Here is a 24,599-nt window from a genome sequence, read left to right as displayed (position 1 = left end):
TGCATGTCAGGAGGACGGCTGCTGATCACTGACTCTGTGATTACACCGCCAGATAAGCTTCTTCAGAGCTCACTGTGCAACCTGAACTTTGAACTCTGCTACTGCAGGAATGTCAGCACACCTTTGGTCCCCTCCTCCTCCTCCTCCTCCTCCTCCTCCTCCTCTTCCTCCTCCTCCTCCCTCTCCTCCTTCTCCTCCTTCTCCTCTTCCTCCTCCTTCTCCTCCTCCTCCTCCTCCTCCCTCTCCTCCTTCTCCTCTTCCTCCTCCTCCTCCTCCTCCTCCTCCTCCTCCCTCTCCTCCTTCTCCTCTTCCTCCTCCTTCTCCTCCTCCTCCTCCTCCTCCTCCTCCTCCTCCTCCCTCTCCTCCTTCTCCTCTTCCTCTTCCTCTTCCTCTTCCTCCTCCTCCTCCTCCTCCTCCTCCTCCTCCCTCTCCTCCTTCTCCTCTTCCTCCTCCTCCTCCTCCTCCTCCTCCTCCTCCTCCTCCTTCTTCACTGTGATATTTTTAATCCTGCTGTATTTTAATATGTACCAGTGATCTTTGCTGTGGAACATGTTTTCAAAGTGTGCATTTTACAGCCTTATTTCATGTTTACCCTGCTGCAGTGCTAATGAACAAAAATGACTATGCAGAAATATTCAGTCTTGAAGCTTATGGCCTGTTTAGCCTGTGTAGGTCACACAGAGGCCAGAGTACAGTCTGTTCATTAACCAGGCAAACATTACTTACTGTAGCTTTAATGCATTTTTTTCATATTTGACCTTTAGCCTGTTTTTTGTTTCTGCAGACTGAAACTAAACTGCATCATAGACTGTGATATTTCACCTCCAAATCAAATATTTATTCATGTTTCTTTCAGCACAGAGTTGAATGGGATGCATTAAAGGACTATTTAGCTGAATAAACATCCTACAGCCTTCTGCATCTCTACTTTAAACCTTAGAACAAACTTCTTCCTTCTCCAGCGTGACTTTAACATTCTGCTCCAGCTGCTCCCCTCATCTAAAGGATCTGACTTCTTCCACCACTCTGGGTCTTCTTCCTGACCTTGTCCTGGCCTTTCCTCCTCCCAGCAGCAGCAGCAGCAGCAGCAGCAGCAGCAGAGAGGAACATTTGCTTAATAAAACCCTGCAGCTCCAACATGAAACATCATCTTGACGTATAGACGATGCACGCTGCTGGGGGAGTGACATCAGAGGACATGAGACGCAGGGAGAGGACTCCAGGCGGGGGACCGGGCTGAGTCAGAGCAGCAGACATTTCTTAACACTGCATCTTCTCTTATCTCACACACAGGTTGCAGTTTGAGATTCCCTGAACATGCAAATACTCTCACATCTGTCGGGGGAACTGAAGCAGGAGGGTCTGAAAACAAAGCATTCCTCATCAGCTGCTCAACCGGCTGACTCACAGCTGTCTCAACAAGTCAGGGGACGGATCAGAGACCTGGATCAGAGACCTGGATCAGAGACGTTTTGGCACGTATGGATCCTTTAATGATTTATGAAACACCTGCACTGTGCAGTATGAACACACACCCTTCAGCTCTGCTCATGAGACTGATTGTAATCTGGAGAGTGTGTCTTCTTCAGAGGGATGTTTACTTCTCTGTAATGCTTCATAGTGTTTAATATTTAATGTGTTCTACCAAGTGGAGGCAAGTCGTCCTCAGAGGCACTAATACTCCTCACACTTATCTTCCAGAGGTTTGATTTAGAAACCTTTTATGTCTCTCTTTCAGTTTCAGGACACGTTCACATGGAGGGGAAATCAGACAAGTCCAAACTGGACTTTAAGAGATTTATGAAATGTGGATTTATTTCCTGTAATTCTGAATTAATCTGAACTAAAACTAAATGATATAAATCATGATCAGGAGAGGACAGACATCTGAAAACACGAGTATCTCAGACAGATTTATTCCTGATATCAAGTTCATTCAATCTTTAAATCTGAGTCTCTTACAGACTTTAAACATTATGTGTCAGATACATCTTAATCTGAAATGTTAGACTCAAACACACACACTCTTAATTACACCTTTAAAACAGTTATTAATGAAACATAAATATCATATCCTCCATTCCTTCTTGAACATGTTGAATCCCTGAGACGCTCTCAGACTGAAGAGATGATGCGTTCAGGATCCCACAGATGATGAGTGATCACAGAACCACCCACAGGACCCAGTGGAATATTCTCTGACTCATTCTTCTTGTTGACACTCGTCCCTGAAGACACAATAAATAAAGGTCTCAGACTGAAGGTGACTCAAACAGTCTCAGACAGAATTCACATCAGACCAGGAGAGGATCCTGTCTCTGAGTCTGTGTCCATCATGTCTCTTCTCCTTCAGTAAGACAGACTTTCAGAGTCTACATGAAAGCATCTGACACCAGTCTGTGTCTGAACCCCCCACAGTCCTCCCTCTCCTCGATGGGGGGGTCATCGCTCAGGGAGTAAATCCCCGGCCTCTGCTTGTGCTTCTTCTTCTGGCCCGTCATGTGAGGCTGAAAGAGACGGCTTATGGACTGAAACCCTTTGGAGAGATCTGGGAACAGGTCCAGCTCGTCTTTCTCCAGTGGGACCTTCTCCTGGACCTTCTCCTGGACCTTCTCCTGGACTTTTGGCTCTCCCAGCATCTCTCTCACGGTCTTGGAGATCCCTTTGTGGAGGTAATGGTAGGCCCTCTTCCCACAGTTGTCCCTGAGACTTGGGTCTGCTCCTAACTCTGCAACCAGCATGGTGAGGATGTACTCCTGGTCATGCAGGGCGGCGATGTGCAGAGGCGTGTACCCGCCGTGAGTCTTTGCATTGATGTCGAGGTCGACCCCCCCGTCTCTGGACAGGTCCACGATCTTCAGGAGCATTTTGCTGTTCCCACATTTAGCCGCCCAGTGCAGAGCCGTGAACCCGGACATGAAGTCCCTCTTCTCTGCCAGCTGGTGGTCTCTCAGCAGCAGACCGTACGCCTGGCTCCAGTGTCCGGCGGCGCAGTGGACCAGCCATTCATGCTCGGACTGCTCCAGGGGAACCAAAGAGGGCCCCCTGGTGTCCTCAGACGCCTTGCTGCTCTTCACCTCCCTCCTCAGCTGGGGGGAGCTGATGCTGCTGCAGGTCGACTCCACTGAAGGCCTCCTCTTGTTCCTGCAGGACTCAGGTGTAGGACTCTCAGGAGGGTCCCCCTTAAGTTTGTGGACCTCCACTCTGACGGGACTGGGTGGCACTCTTAGAGGCAAGGCGAACGGTTTGTTCTGGACTCTGGTCGGTTCTCTTCTGGAGTCAGGTTCATGCCTCTGAGTCTCAAAGCTCAGAACCTTTTTCACTTTAATGTCCTTTATTATGGATCTCCGCAGAGCCAGCTGGATGGGGGACAAGTCTTCTGCAGGGTCTTCATCATGTGGACTTGCCTGTTGTTGATCTGGTTCAGTATTCTCTGGTGTCTCAGAGTCCTCAGTCCTCACAGATGGGCGCTGCTGCTCCCCTGTCAGCTGGCTGTCAGCTGGGTCTTCCTCAGTCTGAGTCTCTCTGTCAGCTGGGTTCTCCTCAGTCCTCACAGCTGGGTCTTCCTCAGTCTGAGTCTCTCTGTCAGCTGGGTTCTCCTCAGTCCTCACAGCTGGGTCTTCCTCAGTCTGAGTCTCTCTGTCAGCTGGGTCTTCCTCAGTCTGAGTCTCTCTCTTTAATAAATGCTGAAAGGTCTTCTTCACCACCACGTACCGGACCCCGTCGATCTCTTTGACGTAGGCGACCTGGTTCACCAGAGTCTTGAAGAGGTCTCTGTTCCGCTCCCTGTCGGTCTGATCCGCGCAGTTCACCGAGTCTCTGAAGTGACCCACCAGATCGGACTTCTTCACCCGGCCCCCCTCCGCGATCAGCACGGACAGGATCGAGTCTTGTGTTAAATCCATGATGAAGACTTTAGTTTTTAAAGTCAGGACGTGTGACTCCTCCGGGTCCTGGTTCACCTTTGTCCCGGTGACGGTGCAGAGAGGGAGGCTCACCTGGTCGCGCGCCTCTCCCCTCCCACCTGCAGGAGGCTGCTTCCGGGGAACGAGCAGACCTGATCCAGGAGCAGAGACGTGGATTCAGTCTGTGGAGCAGACGTGGATCCAGTCTGTGGATCAGACGTGGATCCAGTCTGTGGAGCAGAGACGTGGATCCAGTCTGTGGAGCAGAGACGTGGATCCATTAGAATAAAGTCTGCAGAAGTTTGTTCCTTCAGGCAAACTGGCCTCGAGACAAGCCTGTCAGAATAAAACTAACAATAGAAGACATCTAGTCTTTTAGGATCATGTTCAGGGTGCAGCTGAAATACATTTATCTTATTTTATTAGATTTCCTGTAAAATAAAAATATTAAATCCTCCATATTAAACATCACAGTGACTGTAGATACCTTTACAGACAGGAGGAAGGCCAGCTACTTCCTAAAAACCCTTTAAATTAAAATTATAAGGAGAACTTTTTTTTTCTCAAAGATCTGTTTATTTATTTTTATTTAAACATTTTAAAAAGAAGATCAATCTATTTTTTTTTTAAGAAAACCAAAATAAAGAGATAATTAAATTAAAAAAAAAAAAAAAATAGGCTAATAATAATTTAGAATAAAAAAGAGAAAAATAAAGATAAATAGGTTAATATTTTAAAAATAAATAGTAAAAAAGATATATAAAATAAATTACATTATAATAAAAAAAGAGAAGAGAAAAAAATTGAATCAACAAATAAATATTTAAAAGTTAAAAAATCTCTTCATATTAAATCTATTTATATATATTAGTAATAATAATATCAAAAACAAACAAGGAGAAAGAATAAGGAGAACATTTGTGTTAAATTAATTGAATTATTTTGCAGTACGTTTAGTTTATACTACTATCATAAAACAATATACCTTATATTTACAGTAAGTTTACAGCAGGAGCCTCCACAATCTGTCCCAAGTGCAAAACAAATACTGGAAGTAGAATACCCGGGCTCTGGGAGTGTGAAGACATTCAATTATTCTGGAGGGCAGTGTGTGGAGAAATCAGTGCAGTGATGAGGCAAGATCTGCCTCCTAGACCGCTTTTGTGCCTACTTGAAGTGTACCAGACTCTTTGAGGACACAAAATGAAACAATTCAATTTCTTTTCATGTTGGCAAGGAAGGCTGTAATGACAAAGTGGGTGGGAGATGAATCTCCATCTATTATACTGTAAGTCTCTGATATCTGATGTTGTCACTTTGGAGAAGTTGAGATAATGTAATGGAGGAAGAGTTCATCTTTTCAAAAGAACATGGGAGAAACCTCTGAATCTTTTAAATCTTAAGTGCAATTTATAATCAGATGCTTAAGGATTGTTCTACTAATGTACAATACAACTGTCTATTACAACTGTACTATGCTGGACTGATGAATGCTGGATGACTATTAGACCACACACACAAAAAAACCCAATATACCTGAGTGGAATCTCCACAATTACACAAATCTGTCATTGGAGGACCAGCATGTTAATTTACAGCAGTGTGTTTCTTCTTCTATGGTTGTTCGTTTCCCCTCTTCCCCTTGTCTTTGTACTGTTGTCTATGGGAGAGGTTGGTATCATTATGTTCCAAAGTTTCATCTTAATGCATCCATTTATTCATCATAAAGCATTGTGTACACATACGCAGCACCACTTTGTCCACAGGGGGCGCTAAAATCAACACAAACAAGTTCCTCTCATGCAGGAGCTTTAATGTAACGTTGAAAAGAAGTCTGTTTGTGCCAGGAGAACCAGAGGAGCATGAAGAAAGAGACCCACTGTGTCTCAGCATCATTATATCCTTATTATAACAAACACACAAACTATTAAAAGTCATGTATCTTGCACAAATGTTCATGAAAACACAGCAAAAAGAAAATTATTAGTATTGTGTATAATTTATTAATATCATCCAAATATTACAGCTACTAATATTTATACAAACAACATGCTACCACAGTGTTAATGTCCTCAGGGCACCTTCACAAACACAGGGAGTATTATGGGATTAGACTGCATTATAATTAAACAATTATATTATCTGTTCTGATTGGCTGACACACTTTCAGACCTGTGACCTCATTGATTCATAAAATATTACTGCCTTATCCTGAGGACACACACACACACACACACACACACACACACACACACACACACACACACACACACACACACACACACACAGCAGTGAGTATGTATTTTTATTACACACATTCTTCTCCTTCTCTCCCCTTCCTGTTAGAGCTGCAGCTCTTCTCTCCTGTCCTGGCTTGCAGTGTTTGCATCATGACATTCCTGAGTGGAAGCTGTGAGTGGAAGCTGTGAGTGGATGGGAGTTCCTGAGAGGCCGCCATATTGGAGCGTATGTGTCCCGACCGAAGATGAAACAAGTGCGTCAAGATGAGTCCCCGTCTCACTTCAGAGGTTTACTGTTGCACCGCCTTGAAACGTGAAAGCGACCATCTAACGGCTGTTGTTCCTTAATGCAGAACACTTCACAGGACAGGACTCTTATTAACAAATGACACATGTGTTAGTCTGCAAATAAATGTGAATAAAACAAAAAATAACACAAGAATGTAGACGTATCACCTTAAAGATAAATGTTTGTCGTCTTATTTATTTTCCTTTTAAATAAAGGAATAAAGGGCCTTCCTTTTACTTTCCTGGTGCAAGTTATATCATGCAATAACTTACCTTATCTATTTATCAGATAGAAGTGTACATAGTGTTATACATCTGTAATAGTTGCCATATTATTTCATTTTATTTTATTTTATTGTATTCTATTCTATTTTATTTTATTCTATTTCATTTTATTCTATTCTATTTTATTTTATTTTATTCTATTCTATTTGATTTGATTTGATTCTATTTTATTTTATTTTATTTTACTTTATTTTATTTTATTTTATTTTATTTTATTTTATTCTATTTTATTTTACTTTATTTTATTTTATTATACTTTATTTTATTTTATTTTACTTTATTATATTATATTATATTATATTTTACCCTTGTCATTGCTATTATTATTGTTATTATATTTTTTAACTATGTTAGTACATTGTTGTATTCCCCTGTCCCGTGTTGTAAGCTGCTGTAACAAAATAATTTCCCCCAATGGGGGAAAAATAAAGTATATCTTATCTTATCTTATCTTATCTTATCTTATCTTATCTTATCTTATCTTATCTGTTCAGTAAGCTAAATGATGCTCACTCTTTAGTATCTGCTCCTCTCTGATGTCAAAACCATTCAAAACAACATTTTGGCTAGCAAAGCGAAAACTAGGACGCGCAGCAGGGAGTCCTCTTGTCCCTGGGCTGGTCGCCTCCCTGCCAGTCAGTGGCTCCTCTCCGTCTTGTGTCCCTCTCTTCCTCTCCTCCTCTTCCTCCCTCTCTCTCTCTCTCTCTCTCTCTCTCTCTCTCTCTCTCTCTCTCTCTCTCTCTCTCTCTCTCTCTCTCTCTCTCTCCCTCTCTCTCTCTCCCTCTCTGTCAGCTCTGTAGTTCAGCAGGCCGGGCTCCAGAGAAGAGGGCTGTTCCCTTCCTCTCAGTCTGAAACATTCCTCACCATGGCTGCCACGGACGTGGACGTGTTTTCGGTGAGTAAACCAACAACGCCTTTTTTACCTGAAGAACCAGGTCCAGTGAAAAACCAGGTCCAGTGAGGGACCCTCATAGGGAACACCTGGTTTAACAGAGTGTGTGTTAGTGTGTGTTAGCTGCTGTGTGTGTGTGTATGTGTGTGTGTGTGTGTGTGTGTGTGAAGCTAACACACACTCCCCCGCTGTGGGAGCCGTGTAATGTGGGCTCAGCAGAGAGGGTGAAGTGGTTTCTGTGATGGTGACTCTGAAGGTCTGATCCAGTTCAGACTCACACGACAGATCAGTTCTAACATTCACGTCTTCATAACGTCTGCTGTTTGACATGACGACGTGGGTGTACCGTGCAGGATCATTCACATGTTAATGGAAGAGGCTGACGAATCAAACACAGGGTTACAATAAGGAACTGAACCTGATGTATCTCATGGTGTTTTTAACAGACTGAAGAATAAGGTGGGTAGATGATGTGAGGGTTTGAAAGTCAGATACCTTTCTACGGAAGCCTTAAAGGACATGTTTATGTTTGATTTTCTACAGAAGCCTTAAAGGACATTATTAAATATGTTTGATTTCTACAGAAGCCCTAAAAGGACATTATTAAATATGTTTGATTTCTATGGAAGCCCTAAAGGACATGTTTATGTTTGATTTTCTACAGAAGCCTTAAAGGACATAATTAAATATGTTTGATTTCTACAGAAGCCTTAAAGGACATTATTAAATATGTTTGATTTTCTACAGAAGCCCTAAAAGGACATTATTAAATATGTTTGATTTCTACAGAAGCCCTAAAAGGACATTATTAAATATGTTTGATTTCTACAAAAGCCCTTAAAGGACATAATTAAATATGTTTGATTTCTACAGAAGCCCTAAAAGGACATTATTAAATATGTTTGATTTTCTACAGAAGCCCTGAAGGACATTATTAAATATGTTTGATTTTCTGTGGAAGCCCTAAAAGGACATTATTAAATATGTTTGATTTTCTATGGAAGCCCTAAAAGGACATTATTAAATATGTTTGATTTTCTACAGAAGCCTTAAAGGACATTATTAAATATGTTTGATATTCTATGGAAGCCCTAAAGGACAATATTAAATATGTTTGATTTTCTACAGAAGCCTTAAAGGACATTATTAAATATGTTTGATTTTCTACAGAAGCCTTAAAGGACATTATTAAATATGTTTGATTTTCTACAGAAGCCCTAAAAGGACATTATTAAATATGTTTGATATTCTATGGAAGCCCTAAAAGGACATTATTAAATATGTTTGATATTCTATGGAAGCCCTAAAAGGACATTATTAAATATGTTTGATTTCTACAGAAGCCCTAAAAGGACATTATTAAATATGTTTGATTTCTATGGAAGCCCTAAAAGGACATGTTTAAATATGTTTGATTATCTCTGTTTTCTCCAAGCGGCAGTGAGAATCAGAGCCAATGCACAACTGCCAAAAACTGCAGTTCCCAGAGTGTCCACTAGAGGCTGGCTCTGGAAGTACCAGAAGCCACATACACACCCATTCAAAACAGCTGATCTTTGTTTGTTTTGTTTTTTGATTGTTTTTTTTTTTTGCCTTTATGATGGGACAGCTGAAGAGAGACAGGAAGTGTGGGGAGGAGAGAGCGTGGGAAGACGTGCAGGAAATGGTCGTGGCTGGGAGTCGATCCGGCGACCTCTGCGATGAGGACTATAGCCTCTGTATGTGGGGCGCTTAGACCGCTAGGCCACCAGCGCCCCAAAACAGCTGATGTTTACAGCCAGGGTGAAGTCTGGTTTGCTGATTTCTTGATCGGGGTTGAATTTTTTCACAATGCGGCAATTTAGAAGATATTAAAGGTACGAGTTTTGCCCAAATAAGGGCATGGCTAACTTGATTGACAGGCGGGAACACTGCAGCTGTTAGCGATAAGGCTAGCTCCACAGAAGTTAGGTTGAGTTCAGGATGTCCAGTTTGGCACCCGTCGACGATCGTCTTCCAAACATCAATCATGTCCTTGTAGGGCTTCCGTACCTTTGTATGTCAGTGTTGTGCTCCATTGACACACATTGGGTCCCTCGCACCACCATGGCGTGCAGTTCTGGGTTAGCACAGGTGAGGTTGTGCATGAATCCTGCATTAGTGGCGAGGCCTGCCAGTCAGGTATGATGATGATGATGCAACACATGGTTTAAACCCTGCTGGCCTCTTGCGTGAAGAACTCAAAGCATGTGTGGTAAAAACAACAACATGAGAACAGAGGAGAGGATTTAAAAAGGGTGATTAAGTTTTTGGCAGATGCTGGGAGAGATCCTCGCTGTGTTGAGTGGGACAGTAAGCAGCGCTGAGTCGCAGTCTGGATAAAGAGATTAAGAACACACTCCGGGACGCTCCTACCACTTAATGGTGCAACACGTCTGCAAAGAAGGGGAAAGGGTCCAAAATCAAGGCTGCAGGAATACAGGAGCATTGATTAATGAGAAAAATGCTGAGACTGCAGAGGAACAGGCTGCAGGAATGAGCTCTGACCGGCTGACTTCCTGTCTAACTTTGGAAACTAAGTGAGAACATATTGAACCGGCTGACATGCTAAAGGGAGCGCTGTTAATTATGTGCAGCCATCGATACGGACGGGAGGTTGTGCTCGTGTCAATCCCGCCTCTTGTTTTCACTCATTGATCGCCGCGTTGAGTGAAGCTCATAAATAGGAAGCTTGTTGTTCAGTTAAATGGTTATGTAATGAAACGTCCCCATAGCATATGAAGCATCCAGTGCTCACTGACCCTGCAGAGCATTGTTTCCTCTGTGAGGTCGGGCGTGCTCAACATTCAACCCGCTTCACAGAGCGCTGGGAGGCAAACTGTGACTTACAGGACTCTGAATCTGCAGCTTTATTCACAGGGAGTTATGTCTGTTCATCTGCTTACACTAAGTCACAGATTCATTAAGGACATGTAGTCATCCTGTGTAAACTCTGAACACATACAGGGTGTTAACACTAGGGATGTCCCGGTCAGCTCTTTGGATCCTGATCCAGATACTAGCAGTTTGTGTTCAGTGACAGCGGACGTAAATGATCGGATGAGATGATTGGCTCACATGCAGAACACCGATCAATTAAAAACATCCAGACCGGCTCCGGTCTGATGGTTGAGACCAGGATCGGGTCATCTGAAGCAGAGCTGTGCAGGAGACCTGATCACCTACAGGATGGTGTAGCTTCTTCTCCAGTGTCTTTCTTATTGTGTTGTTCCACCTGCAGTGTGCAGAACTCAAAGTTTATACTTCCTGTAAGTTATGCTATCGTTTGCTTTTTATCATTTTGAAATGCTCATGCAAATGTAGCCAGTCTGTCCACACACCTTCTCCAGCTAACCATGATAATACTCTGAGTTGTGTTGCTTTTAGGAATGAGGAGGCAGGACTGAAATGAGGAGGCAGGACTGAAATGAGGAGGCAGAACCGAAATGAGGAGGCAGAACCAAAATGAGGAGGCAGAACCAAAATGAGGAGGCAGGACTGAAATAAGGAGGCAGGACTGAAATAAGGAGGCAGAACCGAAATCAGGAGGCAGGAGGCAGGACCGAAATGAGGAGGCAGGACTGAAATGAGGAGGCAGAACCGAAATGAGGAGGCAGGAGGCAGGACCGAAATGAGGAGGCAGGAGGCAGGACTGAAATAAGGAGGCAGGACTGAAATGAGGAGGCAGGACTGAAATGAGGAGGCAGGACTGAAATGAGGAGGCAGGACTGAAATGAGGAGGCAGAACCGAAATGAGGAGGCAGGACTGAAATAAGGATGCAGGAGGCAGGACTGAAATGAGGAGGCAGGACTGAAATAAGGATGCAGGAGGCAGGACTGAAATGAGGAGGCAGAACTGAAATAAGGATGCAGGAGGCAGGACTGAAATGAGGAGGCAGGACTGAAATAAGGATGCAGGAGGCAGGACTGAAATGAGGAGGCAGAACTGAAATAAGGATGCAGGAGGCAGGACTGAAATGAGGAGGCAGGACTGAAATAAGGATGCAGGAGGCAGGGCTGAAATGAGGAGGCAGGACTGAAATGAGGAGGCAGGACTGAAATAAGGAGGCAGGACTGAAATAAGGAGGCAGGACTGAAATGAGGAGGCAGGACTGAAATAAGGAGGCTGGACTGAAATAAGGAGGCAGGACTGAAATGAGGAGGCAGGACTGAAATAAGGAGGCAGGACTGAAATGAGGAGGCAGGACTGAAATAAGGATGCAGGACTGAAATGAGGAGGCAGGACTGAAATAAGGAGGCAGGACTGAAGTATCCACGACCACAGGAGACATTTATTCTGTACATTACATGTAAGAAATGTCTGTGAGTGTAACACTTTAAACTGTGTGTTATCTCTGAATGAACTCTAACAGAAACACACTCTTACCTCTCCTCAGGAGGGAACTAACGTCTGAGGAGGGCAGAGTGAGCGAACAGGAAGTGACTTCATCACAGGAAGCCCGCGAAAATTAAACAGATTTCAAAATAAAATACAAATACCCATCAAATAAATACTGAAACATGAAACATCTAAATCAGAGTGTAAACTGAAACTGAGGATGGACTTTTGGTGAATTATAAACCTATTATTTTTACACACACACACATATATATATATATAGTGACTTTAAACAATCTGCATCCTGTAGATCTTTGATCCAGCCTCACAGTGAATGAAAGCTGTTCTTATTGACTTCGTGTTTGGATGTTCTTTTCACTTTCAGCTGCAAAACAAAGCAACAGAAAGCCTCCAGCTGTTCTGCTTTTTATTCAACATTGATCCAAACAACATGATCTCCTGCAGGCTCTGATACAGTCAGCTTTCTCTCTGGTCAGATGGCAGGTGGAGCTCACAGACTGTTGACTGTAGTGTAGTCTATGCTGTATATATAGAACATACAGGCCGAGCTGCCCAGAGGCGTCCGGCCTGTCAGATGTAGAGCTGTTGATGTATAATGACAGCTGAGCTGCAGCCTCCATGCTGATGAGTCAATACTCCTCTATAGGATGTGTCAGACTTTCTCCAGGATGCGTTTCAAAGTCCCGGTTCTTATTCTCTGAGATTAATAAAGCTTTTTAAATAATGACAGTACCAACCTTCAGGATCCTCTCTGTTTGAATGTGAGAGAGGAAGTCGATCATACATGATCATCCTAAATGTCCTGAAGGTTACAGACCGTGTCCTCCTGCAGGATGTGTTTCCACAGCTCTGTGTTTCCACAGCTCTGTGTTTCCACAGCTCTGTGTTTCTGTGCATGTGTCACACAGTAGATGAACTGCTTCCACTGGATCCGCCTCCGATCCGTCACAGCACCGGATAGGTTTCTATTCTAGTCCATGTGTTAACTTCCACTGGATCCTAATGCTGATTCTGCAGGTCTGACATGGGACTTCCACCAGATCCAGTCCAGCTTGGCACAGTCCCCAAAGGTGGTTTAGGTCTTCAATGTGGACAAACAGGAAGTGAGAGAGAGGCACGGTTAATGATGGAGCTGCAGATTAACGTGGTTGGTTTGTCTGAAGAGGAAGCACACGAGGAGAAATATGTCTCCTGGATCCAAAGTGTACGGCTTCAATCAGCTATAAATAACACCAAGAACTGGTCCTGATGTTTGAAGAAGGATGCTTTAAGTTACTCTTGTATGAACGTGTGAGAGAGACAAACAGACTCAGGTCTTGTGATAAACTGACTGAAGTATATTTTTTCAGGAGCGATTTTTCTTGGAAGGGAAACTGTGTTTTAGAGAAGCCCTGTAAAGAGGAGTGAGTCTGATCTGCCTCCTGTCGCCTCTCGTCTCTGTGTGTTTGTCCTTCCTGTGATGAAGCTGAGGACCAATGTGTCTCTCTTTTTTAAAGTGTGAGTGTGAAACCAAAAAGAAAGAGAGTCCTCCAAATCTCCTGAACCTCCTGAACACCAACGCTTTCACACGAGGCGGCCAGAGAACAGCTGAAGCACAGGAGCAGAATCTGTGGGTGCTGTAAGAGGGGGACAATATTTAAGAAATCATAAGAACATTCGATCCCATCCACTCACAGAGACATCAGCATCATGTTCAGAGCTCTGTCTCAGTCCACCTGAAGCTTCCTTCCTGTGGTCTCTGAGGTTATCATGCTCTCTCCTCCTCTCACAGAAGCTTCATTAGATCAGACCCACAGTGTCTAACACATGTCCACTCCCATCACCTGCTTCTGTGTCTTGTGTTGCTTCAGTGAGTGCAGTCACTCAGCTCCTCATTGGAGGGTTTGTTGCTTGTGATGACTCATCCCTCTAAAATCAGCTGATTAATAGTCATATGAGGATTTATTTCAAACCGGATGTTGGTGGTTTCATGTGTTGCTTTAGAGAAGGTTTCTGTGTGCCCACATCTGCTACCAGGTTTGAGTTTCAGTGTTGATTCTAATGCAAAGTTAAGGATTGAGTATGAAAGCTGCTGCAGGACTTCCTGTTTGCAAAGTCATGACAGAGAACTGATGACATCATACCCAAAATGTAGTCTTAATCAAACAGAGCCGTTTTTTAGAGGAGGGGTCTTCCTGCAGAGTCCACAACCTGCAGCTTCTGTGCAGACATGTAGCTCTCTCTACTGACTTAGAGGTCCTGCGAGCTTCTTAAAGCTAGGGTTGGTAGTCATGGAAAACTAGCATGAATTTGAATGTAGCATTTCCTCATAGTGTAAGGTAAAGAGGCGGGGCTTCAGCCTCCTCGCTAACAGCTACAGAGTTCCCGTCTGTCAATCAAGTCAGCCACGCCCTTATTTGGGCAAAACTGGTAACTTTAATATCTTTAAAAATAACGAGTTGTGGGGCGCCGTTGGCCTAGCGGTCTAAGCGCGCCCCATATACAGAGGCTTTAGACCTCGTCGAAGAGGTCGCAGGTTCGATTCCAGCCTCGACCATTTGTGCAAGTCTTCCCCAACTCTCTACTCCCCACACTTCCTCTCTCTCTCTGTCCACCTGTCCTCTCTCTCTCCACCTGTCCTGTCTCTCTCTCTCCACCTGTCCTGTCTCTCTCTGTCCACCTGTCCTCTCTCTCTCCACCTGTCCTCTCTCTCTCCACCTGTCCTGTCTCTGTCCACCTGTCCTGTCTCTCTCCACCTGTCCTGTCTCTCTCTCTCCACCTGTCCTGTCTCTGCCCACCTGTCCTCTCTCTCTCCACCTGTCCTGTCTCTGTCCACCTGTCCTGTCTCTGTCCACCTGTCCTGTCTCTCTCTCTCCACCTGTCCTGTCTCTCTCTCTCCACCTGTCCTGTCTCTCTCTCTCCACCTGTCCTGTCTCTGTCCACCTGTCCTGTCTCTGTCCACCTGTCCTGTCTCTGTCCACCTGTCCTGTCTCTGTCCACCTGTCCTGTCTCTCTCTCTCCACCTGTCCTGTCTCTCTCTCTCCACCTGTCCTGTCTCTGTCCACCTGTCCTGTCTCTGTCCACCTGTCCTGTCTCTGTCCACCTGTCATGTCTCTCTCCACCTGTCCTGTCCAGTAAAGGTGAAAATGCTCCAAAGATTTAACTTAAAACAATGAATAAATAAATAAGGAGTTGTAAAAGAACTCTTTTTTTGAACCAGGCTGTAAACATATTTATTTCTGCTTTGTTTTGAATGGGTGTGTATGTGGTTTTCTGTGTTTCTGCAGCCAGCCTCTAGTGGACGCTCCAGGAACTGCAGTTTATAACAGTTCTGCATGGGCTTCATATATTGAGACCTCTGCCTCCCTCCTTTCATCACTTTAGCACATTAAAGTGCACAGACATTAAAAGTGACTTCATGAAGCTGAGATTTTTCATGCAGGTTGTTCTGTTGGATCTGTGACAGAAACAGCTCTGTCCCCCTTTCAGTCCTTAACTTTCCCCGAGGACGGCCAGGACAGCTGGCAACCAGTCAGAACCCGCTGTGATGTGTGTGTGCTGCAGCTTCTATCAGGCCAAAGGGTTGAAACACAGAGACACAGAGACACAGAGACACAGAGACACAGAGACTCAGAGACACAGAGACTCAGAGACTCAGAGACACAGAGACACAGAGACTCAGAGACGCAGAGACGCAGAGACGCAGAGACGCAGAGACGCAGAGACACAGAGACACAGAGACTCAGAGACTCAGAGACTCAGAGACGCAGAGACACAGAGACTCAGAGACTCAGAGACGCAGAGACGCAGAGACGCAGAGACACAGAGACGCAGAGACGCAGAGACACAGAGACACAGAGACTCAGAGACGCAGAGACGCAGAGACTCAGAGACTCAGAGACGCAGAGACGCAGAGACGCAGAGACTCAGAGACGCAGAGACGCAGAGACACAGAGACACAGAGACGCAGAGACGCAGAGACGCAGAGACGCAGAGACACAGAGACACAGAGACGCAGAGACGCAGAGACGCAGAGACGCAGAGACACAGAGACGCAGAGACTCAGAGACGCAGAGACGCAGAGACTCAGAGACTCAGAGACGCAGAGACGCAGAGACGCAGAGACTCAGAGACGCAGAGACTCAGAGACTCAGAGACGCAGAGACGCAGAGACTCAGAGACACAGAGACACAGAGACACAGAGACTCAGAGACTCAGAGACACAGAGACTCAGAGACTCAGAGACACAGAGACTCAGAGACACAGAGACACAGAGACACAGAGACTCAGAGACACAGAGACACAGAGACTCAGAGACACAGAGACTCAGAGACGCAGAGACGCAGAGACACAGAGACTCAGAGACACAGAGACTCAGAGACACAGAGACTCAGAGACTCAGAGACACAGAGACACAGAGACTCAGAGACACAGAGACACAGAGACTCAGAGACTCAGAGACACAGAGACTCAGAGACACAGAGACACAGAGACTCAGAGACACAGAGACTCAGAGACACAGAGACTCAGAGACGCAGAGACTCAGAGACACAGAGACTCAGAGACACAGAGACTCAGAGACACAGAGACACAGAGACTCAGAGACACAGAGACTCAGAGACACAGAGACACAGAGACACAGAGACACAGAGACTCAGAGACACAGAGACTCAGAGACGCAGAGACACAGAGACACAGAGACTCAGAGACACAGAGACACAGAGACTCAGAGACACAGAGACTCAGAGACACAGAGACACAGAGACACAGAGACACAGAGACTCAGAGACACAGAGACTCAGAGACGCAGAGACTCAGAGACTCAGAGACACAGAGACACAGAGACTCAGAGACACAGAGACTCAGAGACACAGAGACTCAGAGACTCAGAGATGCAGAGATGCAAACACTGTGAAGTACAGAACAGAAAGAAATCATTCATTACAGTGATTCTGCAGTTAAGGGAAAGTGTTTTTGAAAGCTGGGTTTTTCTCACACTCAGGCCACAGCTGCAGAGACGTGTGTCTCAGTCTGTCAGGTGGAGTCTCACTGAGGCAGACGAGAAGAGCAAACACAAGTTAGACACAAGTCAGGGGGAGAGGAGGCCGGAGGGCCAGAGGGTGAGAGGGGATAGAAAGAGAGACATCAGAAGGAAGAGGAGGAGGAGGAGGAGGAGGAGGAGGAGGAGGAGGAGGGGTCTGAGAGGGAACTTCAGGTCGTATCAGGACTGTTCAGGAGGGTTTGTGTATGATGTAGTCCTCAGTTTTTGTCAGGTTGGATCTCTGTCACAGATTATTCACCTTGTTTGGAGGTCTTGGTCCGGGCTGAAGTCTTGGTCCGGGCTGAAGTCTTGGTCAGGGCTGAAGTCATGGTCCAGGCTGAAGTCTTGGTCCGGGCTGAAGACTTGGTCCAGGCTGAAGTCTTGGTCCGGGCTGAAGTCTTGGTCCGGGCTGAAGTCTTGGTCCAGGCTGAAGTCTTGGTCCGGGCTGAAGTCTTGGTCAGGGCTGAAGTCTTGGTCCGGGCTGAAGTCTTGGTCCAGGCTGAAGTCTTGGTCAGGGCTGAAGTCTTGGTCCGGGCTGAAGTCTTGGTCCGGGCTGAAGTCTTGGTCCGGGCTGAAGTCTTGGTCCGGGCTGAAGTCTTGGTCCGGGCTGAAGTCTTGGTCCGGGCTGAAGTCTTGGTCCGGGCTGAAGTCTTGGTCCGGGCTGAAGTCTTGGTCCGGGCTGAGGTCTTGGTCCGGGCTGAGGTCTTGGTCCGGGCTGAGGTCTTGGTCCGGGCTGAGGTCTTGGTCCGGGCTGAAGTCTTGGTCCGGGCTGAAGTCTTGGTCCGGGCTGAAGTCTTGGTCCGGGCTGAGGTCTTGGTCCGGGCTGAAGTCTTGGTCCGGGCTGAAGTCTTGGTCCGGGCTGAAGTCTTGGTCCAGGCTGAAGTCTTGGTCCGGGCTGAAGTCTTGGTCCAGGCTGAAGTCTTGGTCCGGGCTGAGGTCTTGGTCCGGGCTGAAGTCTTGGTCCGGGCTGAAGTCTTGGTTGTTGTATTAAAGTAGAATATCATTAAACCAGGAGAGCTGAAGTTAGAAGAGAGAGGTCTAAGGGAAACACATGAAGCCAGAGAGTGTGAGGTGAAAGCGGTCTGTTTGCCTTGGCCCGGTTCCCTCCATGGTGGGTCGTTGCATCATCATCATCAGCATCAGCAGCATCAGCAGCAGCTGTGACACACAGATAGAGTCTCTGGGCCAAGAGGACAAACAACCCTCTCATAAATCCTTCACACTTTGTGTAGACGCCTGATAGTAAGATGGTCTGTGCGTCCACAGAACAAAGGGAGTGAGTCCTGGAAACATGAGCCATGCTTTAACACCATTCAGCCAATCAGAGGAAGCCTCAGCTGGCTGCCAGAGACTCTCACATTAATTGGAGTCAATTAGGCGGCGCTGGTGATGCGAGTTTAAAGATGGCCGAAGGAGAAGAGCAGGGCTTTGTTTGAATGTTTTTGGATCAGAGATCAGGGACATGATGCAGTTTGTATTTTACTAACTGGTCTGATTGGTTCCCATCCAGACGTCCCAGTAAACAGTCTGAACAGAGAGGGTGTAAAAACACTGTTCAGTAATGATCAGGCTCATAAATGAACTCTCTCTGTCACGTCACAGCCTCCTCTGTAAATCCAGCGCCTGTTCCCATTGGCCGGCCTCAGACTTTCTCACACGCACTCTGCCTGGTTTCACTTTGAGCCACCTGGGGCCCCGCGTGAAGTCACTTCCTGTCCACATGGTGATACGGCGGCCTGGGAACCGCGTTGTTTCCTCACCCCGGGGACGGTTTACCAGAAGCTCGTCATTCCTGTCATACTTCACGCCGCTCTGCTCGGATGGACAGACAGACTCTGCAGGGCGGCTCTAACTGATCCTGTCTGCTGGTTGAACATTGAAGCTGACGGCTGTTCTCATGCTGGTGTGAGGATCAGGCTCATCTGAGCAGGATCTCTGAAGTCTTCACTTATTATGAACTCATGATTCAGACTCATTCAAAACAAAGTCTGGATTTAATATTCTATCACTCTTTATTCTGCTCTCCTCAGGTTTACATATTCTCTTCAAACATCTGTTTATTTTAATTTTTACACGTTATATTCAGAAGATCAATTTAAAGAATTAAAGCAAGTCATGTTTTTTTTATGACATAAGTCAATGAATGGAAAACCCAATAATAATAAATGAGAATAATTAAAAATAAGAGAATAAATAAATTAATACATAACAGTGAAAATACAATAAAGCAAATAGATTAATATTTAAAAAATAAATAAGTGCAAAAGGTAAAAAAATAAGATTAGATTAGAGAACTTAATTGATCCCTGTGGGGATAACAATAAAATAAACAATGATAATAATAATAATTTAAAAAACAAATTAAGAAATAAAAAGAGTAAATTTGCTCTCCTAATATTTCATGGCAAAAATTTGAGTTTTACTCAGCTTCAAACTCAACCCTGTATTTATATCATCAAAGAGGATTTCTGCACAAAACAGATAATTCTTTCACTTTAAATATTTTCTTTTCTTTTTTTTCCTGATACTTATTTTTTATTTACTTATTTATTTATTTTGAGTCTTCAGTTCGAACATGTAAAAGACACAAATAAGACAAAAACAAACTTTATGTAAAATGCAAAAAAATAAAAATGATAATTATTTTAATAACAATCTTAATAATACTAATCAATTAAATCCTCACTAAGATGAGTTTTACTCAGATATCAGAAAAGGAGTCCCACCCATTCTCTATTATTAATTAATTAATTAATTAATAAACTAATTAATTCATGATGGTCAATTAATTAAAAATAAATTAATAATCAAAATAATAATAATATATATATATATATTGGATTTGTTATTTTTCATTTGGAAAAGAACATTAAAAATATACAAATTAAAAATACATAATTGTATTTTCATATAATAAAAAAACTTCCACACACTCACATGTGAAGACATTTTTTTAAATGATCCTTTTTAAAAAATCCTTAAAATAGTTAAAATTTTGAAAGTGAAGCCAAAATATTGATGCCTGTTTTTCTATTGTGCACAGAAATGTTCAGGGTATTCATAAAGTTTATAACACTCTATCAGATCTTCCTTTTTCAGCTTCATGCTCATTTTCAAAAACATAAACATTCTATTCATGAACAACACATATATATATATATATATATATATATATATATATATATATATATATATATATAAACACAGTATATTTATGCAGTCTTCAGATACAGTCTATTTTCTGCACACTCAGAATCTTTACATTAAAAGCTCCAGATATATTACAGACTCATGTCTGGTGTTTGTATTCCATGCAGAGCGTCTGTGAGCAGAGCAGCATGTTGTTCACCTTCTTCAAGCTGCTCTGGCACAAATGAACGTGTTCTGTTAACCGCTCGGTCCGGTGCACGCTCACCACACATCAGTTCAGTCACAGCTTGGCAAGTTCGCGTCCACGTCTGCACTTCTATTGTGCACAATCCTTAAAGATGACACTGTTGGTCAGGTCTTTGGTCGCCTTCAGTCTCAGACCCATCACTCACTCAGAGATTATGCTCTGCAGTCAGCTCTGTCAGACTGAAACCATCCCAGGAGTCAGGATCTTTATCTGTCAGAATCTGAGAGTTTGGAAGGATTTCCACACGAGGAATGTTGACAAGGTGAAAAACAACTCCTCCTGACTGACACCAGCATGCTCCTGTAAAGGATATGAAAGAGGCACAGTGGGCTCCAGACTTGTGGTTTCAACACACACACAGAGAAAGTCCAGACACATGCAGAAAATGTTGAGTGCCCTTGAGCAAGACGCCTAATCACCAACTGTGTGCAGTAAGAAAGCTGCCACGTGTGAAACATGACCTTTATTTATCCTCCTCTAGATAAATAACTTTCTCTTCTTCTCTTGTTTTAAACACAGCTGAGGAATCAGTCATTGCACTGATACTAACACTCCTCCTCTCCACCAGCTTCATCACACTGAACCCCACAGGGAAGCTTTAATGTCGTCTGACAACCTCTGAGTGGGACACAAACAACAAACAACAAACAGCCTCTTCCTCTTCTTTGTAACCACTGAGCAGCACAAACATTATGTTCACTCCACTTACAGTAGAGCCTCAAAAGGAGCAAAAAATACATCAAACAGGAAGTGAGGTCGTCCTAATGTCCTTCAGAGAGAGAGAGCTTTATGCCTTATTTTAGCTTTCAGTGAGAGGAAGAATTGTAAACCTGTCATCTTGTATATAAATAAAACACTGATAATAATAATTAATAAGACGTGTGTAACGTTCTTAAAGGTACTCAAAGACGCCTTGTATTCCTTTACCTTAATAAACTCAGTTCAGGGAACATCTCGTACACTGGACATCAGAAACTTTAGTTTAAGATCAAAATGTATCGTCTATTTCTATTCTAGTCTTTCTATCTCCCTCCATCACATCCATGTTCTCAGAGTCTTTCTATCTCCCTCCATCACATCCATGTTCTCAGAGAGTCTTTCTATCTCCCTCCATCACATCCATGTTCTCAGAGTCTTTCTATCTCCCTCCATCACATCCATGTTCTCAGAGTCTTTCTATCTCCCTCCATCACATCCATGTTCTCAGAGTCTTTCTATCTCCCTCCAACACATCCATGTTCTCAGAGTCTTTCTATCTCCCTCCAACACATCCATGTTCTCAGAGTCTTTCTATCTCCCTCCAACACATCCATGTTCTCAGAGAGTCTTTCTATCTCCCTCCAACACATCCATGTTCTCAGAGTCTTTCTATCTCCCTCCATCACATCCATGTTCTCAGAGAGTCTTTCTATCTCCCTCCATCACATCCATGTTCTCAGAGTCTTTCTATCTCCCTCCAACACATCCATGTTCTCAGAGTCTTTCTATCTCCCTCCAACACATCCATGTTCTCAGAGAGTCTTTCTATCTCCCTCCAACACATCCATGTTCTCAGAGTCTGTCTATCTCCTTCCAACACATCCATGTTCTCAGAGAGTCTTTCTATCTCCCTCCAACACATCCATGTTCTCAGAGTCTTTCTATCTCCCTCCAACACATCCATGTTCTCAGAGTCTTTCTATCTCCCTCCATCACATCCATGTTCTCAGAGTCTTTCTATCTCCCTCCAACACATCCATGTTCTCAGAGAGTCTTTCTATCTCCCTCCATCACATCCATGTTCTCAGAGAGTCTTTCTATCTCCCTCCATCACATCCATGTTCTCAGAGAGTCTTTCTATCTCCCTCCAACACATCCATGTTCTCAGAGAGTCTTTCTATCTCCCTCCAACACATCCATGTTCTCAGAGTCTTTCTATCTCCCTCCAACACATCCATGTTCTCAGAGAGTCTTTCTATCTCCCTCCAACACATCCATGTTCTCAGAGTCTTTCTATCTCCCTCCAACACATCCATGTTCTCAGAGTCTTTCTATCTCCCTCCATCACATCCATGTTCTCAGAGAGTCTTTCTATCTCCCTCCATCACATCCATGTTCTCAGAGTCTTTCTATCTCCCTCCATCACATCCATGTTCTCAGAGAGTCTTTCTATCTCCCTCCAACACATCCATGTTCTCAGAGAGTCTTTCTATCTCCCTCCATCACATCCATGTTCTCAGAGAGTCTTTCTATCTCCCTCCATCACATCCATGTTCTCAGAGAGTCTTTCTATCTCCCTCCATCACATCCATGTTCTCAATGAGTCTTTCTATCTCCCTCCATCACATCCATGTTCTCAGAGTCTTTCTATCTCCCTCCAACACATCCATGTTCTCAGAGTCTTTCTATCTCCCTCCAACACATCCATGTTCTCAGAGTCTTTCTATCTCCCTCCATCACATCCATGTTCTCAGAGTCTTTCTATCTCCCTCCAACACATCCATGTTCTCAGAGTCTTTCTATCTCCCTCCATCACATCCATGTTCTCAGAGAGTCTTTCTATCTCCCTCCATCACATCCATGTTCTCAATGAGTCTTTCTATCTCCCTCCATCACATCCATGTTCTCAGAGTCTTTCTATCTCCCTCCATCACATCCATGTTCTCAGAGAGTCTTTCTATCTCCCTCCAACACATCCATGTTCTTAGAGAGTCTTTCTATCTCCCTCCATCACATCCATGTTCTCAGAGTCTTTCTATCTCCCTCCATCACATCCATGTTCTCAGAGAGTCTTTCTATCTCCCTCCATCACATCCATGTTCTCAGAGTCTTTCTATCTCCCTCCAACACATCCATGTTCTTAGAGAGTCTTTCTATCTCCCTCCATCACATCCATGTTCTCAGAGAGTCTTTCTATCTCCCTCCAACACATCCATGTTCTTAGAGAGTCTTTCTATCTCCCTCCATCACATCCATGTTCTCAGAGTCTTTCTATCTCCCTCCATCACATCCATGTTCTCAGAGTCTTTCTATCTCCCTCCATCACATCCATGTTCTCAGAGTCTTTCTATCTCCCTCCAACACATCCATGTTCTCAGAGTCTTTCTATCTCCCTCCATCACATCCATGTTCTCAGAGTCTTTCTATCTCCCTCCATCACATCCATGTTCTCAGAGTCTTTCTATCTCCCTCCATCACATCCATGTTCTCAGAGTCTTTCTATCTCCCTCCAACACATCCATGTTCTCAGAGTCTTTCTATCTCCCTCCATCACATCCATGTTCTCAGAGAGTCTTTCTATCTCCCTCCATCACATCCATGTTCTCAATGAGTCTTTCTATCTCCCTCCATCACATCCATGTTCTCAGAGTCTTTCTATCTCCCTCCATCACATCCATGTTCTCAGCGAGTCTTTCTATCTCCCTCCAACACATCCATGTTCTTAGAGAGTCTTTCTATCTCCCTCCATCACATCCATGTTCTCAGAGTCTTTCTATCTCCCTCCATCACATCCATGTTCTCAGAGAGTCTTTCTATCTCCCTCCATCACATCCATGTTCTCAGAGTCTTTCTATCTCCCTCCAACACATCCATGTTCTTAGAGAGTCTTTCTATCTCCCTCCATCACATCCATGTTCTCAGAGAGTCTTTCTATCTCCCTCCAACACATCCATGTTCTTAGAGAGTCTTTCTATCTCCCTCCATCACATCCATGTTCTCAGAGTCTTTCTATCTCCCTCCATCACATCCATGTTCTCAGAGTCTTTCTATCTCCCTCCATCACATCCATGTTCTCAGAGTCTTTCTATCTCCCTCCAACACATCCATGTTCTCAGAGTCTTTCTATCTCCCTCCATCACATCCATGTTCTCAGAGTCTTTCTATCTCCCTCCATCACATCCATGTTCTCAGAGTCTTTCTATCTCCCTCCATCACATCCATGTTCTCAGAGAGTCTTTCTATCTCCCTCCAACACATCCATGTTCTCAGAGTCTTTCTATCTCCCTCCATCACATCCATGTTCTCATTCAGCTCCTTCAGCTTCATAACTTCCTGCAGGAGCTTCCTCCTCTGTGCAGCCTTCAGTGGCGCGCTGGCTGCCCGAGCTCGGTGACATCAGCCCTGAAGTATGCGGCGCTCTGAGCCAGATGAGCTCGGGTGGCCTCATTCATCTCAAGGTGCTGTCTCTTCCTCTGCAGCTCTCACACGCTCTCT

The 24,599-nt window shown here is 44.3% G+C and overlaps 2 protein-coding genes across 6 annotated transcripts in view; one reads left to right on the top strand and one right to left on the bottom strand.

Moving 5' to 3' along the window:
- Nucleotides 1-1,900: 1,900 nt before the first annotated feature.
- LOC117812648 (ankyrin repeat domain-containing protein SOWAHA-like) lies at nt 1,901-4,095 on the bottom strand. 5 transcript variants are annotated; one of them, XM_034683553.1, is made up of 3 exons: nt 3,657-4,094; nt 3,600-3,623; nt 1,901-3,566 (listed from the first exon to the last, which is right to left on the bottom strand). In XM_034683553.1, exons 1-3 carry the CDS (start codon nt 3,903-3,905, stop codon nt 2,373-2,375), a joined length of 1,467 nt encoding a protein of 488 aa, XP_034539444.1. In that variant the 5' UTR covers nt 3,906-4,094; the 3' UTR covers nt 1,901-2,372. The 5 variants fall into 5 exon arrangements, with proteins under 5 accessions (XP_034539444.1, XP_034539443.1, XP_034539442.1 ...); XM_034683552.1 differs by having other exon boundaries at nt 1,901-3,505; nt 3,539-4,095; XM_034683551.1 differs by having other exon boundaries at nt 3,600-4,095.
- A 3,363-nt stretch (nt 4,096-7,458) lies between these two features.
- Nucleotides 7,459-24,599, top strand: part of LOC117812644 (septin-8-A-like) — a 37,030-nt gene continuing 19,889 nt past the window's right edge. The window contains exon 1 of the mRNA XM_034683544.1: nt 7,459-7,613. Within this exon, the coding sequence (XP_034539435.1) occupies nt 7,584-7,613 (30 nt within the window). The 5' untranslated portion in view covers nt 7,459-7,583. The remainder of the gene's footprint in view (nt 7,614-24,599) is intronic.

This window comes from Notolabrus celidotus, chromosome 5, assembly GCF_009762535.1.
Source record: "Notolabrus celidotus isolate fNotCel1 chromosome 5, fNotCel1.pri, whole genome shotgun sequence".
Lineage (NCBI taxonomy): Eukaryota > Metazoa > Chordata > Actinopteri > Labriformes > Labridae > Notolabrus > Notolabrus celidotus.
The sequence above is the reverse complement of the archived record's forward strand: the minus strand, read 5'-3'. Positions and strand labels throughout refer to the sequence as shown.

What these genes read in the sequence shown, in the direction of transcription:
- LOC117812648 (XM_034683549.1), bottom strand. Translation starts at nt 3,905, where the DNA reads ATGGATTTAACACAAGACTCGATCCTGTCCGTGCTGATCGCGGAGGGG.